We start from the raw sequence: 6583 nt of genomic DNA, 5'->3' as shown, positions 1-6583 counted from the left end.
GGTTTTTGGATATTGTACTGAATTTTTTTTACAAAATATTACAGTTGTTAAATACTAATTTATTTGGTTTTAAATTGAACCATTGTAATCCCGAATGCATTCCTTTTTTTTCTTCACAAAATGTAACTATTCCGATTACTTATTTTTTTTACATAACTGTAACGAATTAGTTACCAATTTTTTGTATCCTGATTACGTAACGGCGATTTACGTCCTGCGCCGTATTCCCTTCCTCCCAACCCTGTTTACGCGTTCATGTGTTTTGAAGGAGGCGTGGCTTTGGAGACGCTCTGAAGGGAGGGTGGGATCTTATGCTTTTAAAGCTAGCTCGCTATTGCTAGCCTCTCTGAAAATTGCCTATTTAATTTTTAGCCGAAAAAAATGTAATTGATTGATTTATATATGGATAAGCACCTTGATGTGACTTTCATTTCATTTCCTCTCTTTTTGTGTTTCCCCAAAAACCTTTTCAGGCACCAGAGTTTGACCACAGTTTATTTGTAACAGTGCTTTCTATAAACTTACAGTACTAAAAACTCAAACAGAACAGGTTTTATTGGATAATAGTAAATATTTATTTCATGTATGTTGAAGATACTGTTACAGTGAATACATGCATAATTTGACTTGTATAATAGAGCCTCTTGTAGTGCAGGAAACAACACAAATGTTGATGTAAACTGGTGGATTTGATTATACAGTAGCAAAAGCAAAACCCCTGGACCCGTCCAAAACCACAACCTGAATGAGACTCGGGACAACTGCAATGCATTTCATTTCTTCAATCATAAACACGTTTACACTTATCCAGCATTTGCATATAACGAGAGAAAAATGTCCCTTACTTTGAATGTAAACATATTTTTATTTTATTTCTAATATAAATGTGTTAAGGTTTAGACTGATTGCTGAACTATTTATAGAAATTATAATACTTTAAATCTTTACAATGTTGTTTCAATTAAAAGCATTCATATTTTAGTATCATTGAATACTATTATATATTAAGTTTTCATAATTTTGTACATTTTGCGAATGTACTCTAAGGTTAGTTATAATGTTAGGGGATGGGCCAGGCTCAGTGGCTCCAGTGCGTCATCGAGCCACCGTTTTAGTACAACACAGTTCACAGTCTTTGTAACGTGTTTCAGCAATACATTTCTAACAATTATAATGTGTTTAGAATAGAAACACATTTTAGACTCGCCTTTACTACCCTATTAAACCAAAAGATGACCGGTAGAGTTGCAACTCATTTTACCGATCACAACCTAAACTAGCTGGAAGGGTCTCAGCAAGACTCACTCATGGAGAGCAGAAGCGTCCGTAAAACAAAATGCTCTTGGTTGGATTGTGTCGGATGAAGAAAAGGAAAGGATGGTCTGCATTAAAGACCTGTGGGTCGCAATGACACATAAGCGTCATGCCGGCGGTGGCTGCAGCCGCTTCGGTTCCTTCCTCGTTGACTTCAACAAAGGCTTTATGAATCACCTTCGACACCACCAGGTCTTTGTTGGAGGTCATGCCTGAAAGGTTCACCTTTACCTCGTCAAAAACATCCTCCATTCCCATGCTGATCAGAATCTTATTCATGTCGTATTTTTCCTCCATCTTGAATCTGGGCAGAGACACTTCAACCTCTGGTTCATACATGACTTCTGGTTTGGTCCACTCCATGAGCTTCTCGTAGGTCAGTGCCTTTTCAAGCTGGATAATAAGAGAGACATGTCAGATGAATAGTTCAGTCAAAATTAAAACATCTGGCTAATCAAGCATTCAAATCACCTTCTGAAGGCCAGTGGTGTCGTCTTCCATCTCGTTAGGAAGGATGATCAACATACTGAGATTCTTCCCGTCATACGGCAGCTCCAGAACCCGACTGTTCATCTCTGGGATGAAGGCCAGAGGAAACTGCTCATTTTGATGCATCATCTTCACTGGTTTAGTTTGATTCTGCCAAACATCAACAGAGACACATTATAACCCCTCAGATTCCATCATGACTTCTAAAAATGTTTTTAAAAAGCATGAAATCTCACCTTGTTCAGCTTAAACTGCTCATCACTGGTGGCTTCCTTTGGGAATTTCTTCTCCCAGTTTCCCTTGAAGTAGATGGCGTTCACCAAGACCAGTCTCGTCCACTTATCAATGACTCCTGGTGGCAGCAGGTCCTTGATCTTCTCTAAAATACAAATGGATTTGAACTGATTGGTTTGATATTTTTACTATATAGCTCAACTCAAGAACCCATGAAGCCAAACATGGCCCTTGAAAAGACAATTTTGCTGGACCTAAAGTGCTGTAAAAACATGAAATAACTTTTATTTTTGTAATTTTTGTAAGAGTGTAGAGTAAGTTTTAAATTGAGAATAAGTTTTGACCTTGTGTTTTTTTCTCCACCCATTGGTTGATGTTGACACGAGCAGCCTCTGATTTGTTCATGAAGTCCACCATCTCCAGTCCGGCTTCATAGTATATTTTTGCGTCATTTAGGAATTTCTGTAACATAGCAAACCGATTGAGGTGCAAATGATATTAGAGCTGAGAACATTTCCAGAACCTCCAGTGAATAAACCGAGTCTTACCTCAACAAACTGGTAGGATTGCTCTGCGTAGAGGCGGTTGGCAAGACTCAACACATACGGGACTCCTGGTTTGTTCAGCTCACTCATAAACTTCTTGAAGCTGGAATGAATTTTGTCCTCAGTTTTTTCCTCAGGACTTTTCTGTTTGGATTAACAATATCAGATTTAATCAGACGAACGCAAAGGACACAGCTGTCCATGCAACCATAAAGTCATGAGGTTCCCAACTAACAAAAATATGTTTCAAGAACATTCTCATTAAATTATGAAAATTATTTCTGCATGTTCTCTGAATGCTCAAAACATATAGTTTTTTAAACATATTTCAAAATGTTCTCTGAACATTCTGAAACAAGTAGTATCATTTAGAAAATGTTAGAAGAACTAAAACATTTAAGAAAAAAGTTCCATAATGTATAAATAATACATAACTTTGAGAGAACCTTGACAGAATGTTAGCAGTGAACTGGGTCAGTGTTTGATGTTCATACGATACCTTGAGGTCCGCAGGTGTCGGAGGATTCTGGGTTTGCTGCATCATTGCTTGTGTAGGTGGAGGATCGTTAAAGCCCAGGACCTGCACAGCATTATTATGGGAGAATTAATAAAGATAACTTCAACGTATATTGTGAATGCACTACTCAAATATGCATTAGAATAGTTTAAAATGACAATGAAGAACTGATGATGTCTAACACATTCTTTGTAGTTTTTTTGTTTTTTTTTTTGTTTATATGCCTGGAACTCAAAATTCTCAAAATAGTGGGCGTTTACACTGAAGTCTCACAGCAGACACGCCCCTTTTTAATAATATAGGAAAGGATAGACCAGTAAATGTCACGGACCTCTTGGGAAAGAGTTTGAGAGATTCTCAGACATACAGGGCTGTTTTAACCTTTTTAAAGAATACAGGATTAGAGCATAGGATATAATGTATGGGGATCGTGATGCTTCTGCCCATCCTGAAGTTGAGCGTCCAGAGTGGAATGCATGCCAGCAGAGAGAGAGAGGGTGGGGCATTACATCATATACAAGAAAATAAAGTAAATAAATACAGATGCATCACCCATGTAAGTGATACAGTGGGTGGCGGTAATACTCCTAAGGAGTGAGCGTCCATTAACAAGATGATGAAGAAGAAGAAAAATGCCTTTTATTTCTAAATTATGACCGTTTTTATGTAAAAATCATACTAACATTATAAGTGCACCCCAGGAAATAATGCAGTTCATGACCCCTTTAAAATTTTGAACACATGTGCTTGTTGTGCAAAGGCTTGAGTCACTTCCTGGTCCCTCTGTCTCAGTTTACTTTCCCTTCACCCTCTTTTAAAAATAAATGCAGATTGTGAAAGATCACCTTACATTTACATTTATGCATTTGGCAGACGCTTTTATCCAAAGCGACTTACATTGCATTCAAGGCAAACATTTTGTCAGTTCTTGCTTTCCCTGGGAATCAAACCCATGACCTTGGCGTTGCTAGTGCCATGCTCTACTGTTTGAGCTACAGGAAAGCACCTTAATCATCTGATCTGCTGTGTTTCCTCTCGCACCGAGCGACACCATGGCCAAAGCCGAGGAGATGCTGACAGGAGAGTAGAACACATTTCCTGATGCGTTTTCTCCGCTGATCTTCTCGAACAGGTTGAGGGAGAAATGTGTGTTTGCTGCAGACAAATGCTCCATTTTCACAAGCTAGAGAGAGACAGAGAGAGAGAGAGAGAGAGATATGATCAGCACACTTCCTATGTAAACAACATCACATGCTTGTCAAAGAAACAGTCAATCAATGAAAAAATCCAGAACAGCAGCTTTACTCAATACATTGTATGAAGGTACTTCTAACAAACAGAGAAGTTAAATAAAAGCATTACCTCGAGTATTCAGCAGGAATGATGAAGTTTCCCTGTGTGTCTGAGGTGACGAATGATCTGCTGACTGTTATTCTTATAAATGTTGCCTCGCCCTGAAGAGCCCATCCTCCAGACCAAATCCATCCCTACTGTAAAACGTCTCGGGTTACTCAGCCTGAGTGGCAAAAGAGCTGCTGCATGGCTGGATTTAATAGGTGAAACTGCGGAAACACAAATAAAACAAACAAACAAACAAGCAAACAAACAAACAAACAAACAATTATTAGTTTAAACTAAAAGTTGGACTAGAATTCCTTACAACTTACCAAAGATCCAGTTATCCATAGATATTGACATTCAGCCAGGAATTATGTGTGTGTGTGTGTGTGTGTGTGTGTGTGTGTGTGTGTATATATATACATATATATATATATGTGCCTGATTTTGACGCCAGGGAAATAAATAAAAGGAAATTTGCCTGTGAATGCTTGAATAAATGAAAAAATACAATATACAGTAGGTAGGTCGAAATCCTGGTGATCACTTATATCATTGTTATATCTGTCGTCATATTATCCAGCTCTAAATCTTGTATAGGTTTTGTCAGTGTTTATTAACCCTTTCATGTATAGAGGTCACTAAAGTGGACAGCTATTCAAAAATCATTTTCTTGCATATGCATGGGTTTTGATGGCACAGTTGCACATCAACCTCTACAGTGGACCCTTGTGCATCATCCTATACACTGCCACCAAGTGGCAAACTGTTGTATGTCCATTTTTCCCCTCCAAACCAAGATGGACAATGGCCAGTCAGAAATGCCAAGTTGCTCTGCAATATCCATTCCTTCTATCCTAGGAGACTCTTGCAGGTAAAACATTTTTGTAGCATCAAGCAATATCTAATCAGTCATATCAGTTACATTTTCCAAGTATTGATTTTAGATTGGGAGAAAAATTCTGATGAATCATCTGTAGTGGACATCATGCATCGCTAGCTATATTTCAGCTACAATTCATACTAATACTGTGACTGTTGTTTATGAAAACACTTCATCTGCAGTAACTTTTTTTGACTGTAAATAAATCAAAAACTTTACTCCTTACATCAAAAAGTAATCTGATTGCGTAATGCATGTTACTTGTAATACGTTACCCCAACACTGCTCATTTCAGATGAGATTGAAAACACCTGATCGCTAGGTTTCTCAGAGGAGAACTATGGGAGAAATGTGTCCATCTTGAACATAATCAGAATTATCAGCTAATAAGGGTAAATCCACACACTCTGGTACACTGGAGGGAACATCTGAGTTGGGTTTCTGCAGTTGACAGGTTGTAGAGATCTCTGATGGAATCACGTCCTCATGTTCAACTTGTATGAAGTTCAATTGCGTTCACAATATTGCACATCAATATGTTTTGTATATATTTTATAATTTTCACATGATTTAATAATTTTATACACAACATTTTATTCACACAATATTGCAGTGTTATTACTGTATTATGTTTAATACAATAGGGTATAATTTTACCCCAGAATTCAACGTATTGACTCAAAATGATAACTGCAAATCCACGTTTCACTGCCTTTGGAGTCCAGTTGTTTCTGTGAATTGCAGCGATCCATTTGCTTTTCTGTAATTCCCTTTCGAGAGTACTCTCGTATTGCGTTTGCTAAACGCTAGGGGGATTTCCTTTCCTTGAGAATTTGAAGCAAATTTTTATCCAAAAAATTACCATGTAAAACGCTGTGCAGCTGCACGGCTCTCAGCAGGAAGCAGCTGCGTGCTGATTGGCTGTGCCGCTGCAACTGCAGGAACCTATGGCGAGACAGCTGGGTAGGAAGGACCAATCAGGTCCCTCTAATATTCCCGCCTCAGGGGGCAGCAGAATTTGCATGGCCAGGGGTATAAAAGACCCTGTCTAGCCAGGTTCATCAGATTATTTCTTCTTCAGCGACTCACCTCGCTGAGCTCTGGATTGAAGCCTGCCGTCGACACGCACCCAGCGAAACTCTGCAGCCTGAGGACGTCAGATTCTCCGCCTTCAGCCCTGCCTTCCAGCTGCGCCATCCGGCATATATTCTTTTTTTTACCAATCCGTTTGCCGTTGCTACACACTCCCAAAAAGAGCCGAGA

General features: G+C 38.8%; 1 protein-coding gene across 1 annotated transcript; it reads right to left on the bottom strand.

Annotated features, from left to right (window-relative positions):
- Positions 1-539: 539 nt before the first annotated feature.
- On the bottom strand, positions 540-4550 carry LOC307138902 (leukocyte elastase inhibitor-like). Its single transcript, XM_079837595.1, has 8 exons — positions 4462-4550; positions 4106-4282; positions 3082-3162; positions 2586-2726; positions 2382-2499; positions 2040-2182; positions 1786-1953; positions 540-1707 (listed from the first exon to the last, which is right to left on the bottom strand). The coding sequence occupies exons 2-8, from the start codon at positions 4271-4273 to the stop codon at positions 1306-1308; spliced, it is 1221 nt and encodes a 406-aa protein (XP_079693721.1). The 5' UTR covers positions 4274-4282; positions 4462-4550; the 3' UTR covers positions 540-1305.
- Between the last annotated feature and the right edge of the window lie 2033 nt (positions 4551-6583).

This window comes from Gobio gobio (genome assembly GCF_949357685.1).
Source record: "Gobio gobio genome assembly, chromosome: 15".
NCBI classification, from domain to species: Eukaryota; Metazoa; Chordata; class Actinopteri; order Cypriniformes; family Gobionidae; genus Gobio; species Gobio gobio.
Note: the sequence above shows the minus strand (reverse complement) of the source record. Positions and strands in the feature narration are given on the sequence as shown.

Coding starts and splice junctions, on each gene's coding strand:
- LOC307138902 (XM_079837595.1), bottom strand. CDS start 4,273: ATGGAGCATTTGTCTGCAGCAAACACACATTTCTCCCTCAACCTGTTC. Junction 2,183..2,381: donor GGTGGAGAAAAAAACACAAG/GTCAAAACTTAT, acceptor TTTGTATTTTAG/AGAAGATCAAGGACCTGCTG. Junction 1,954..2,039: donor AGCAGTTTAAGCTGAACAAG/GTGAGATTTCAT, acceptor GATGTTTGGCAG/AATCAAACTAAACCAGTGAA.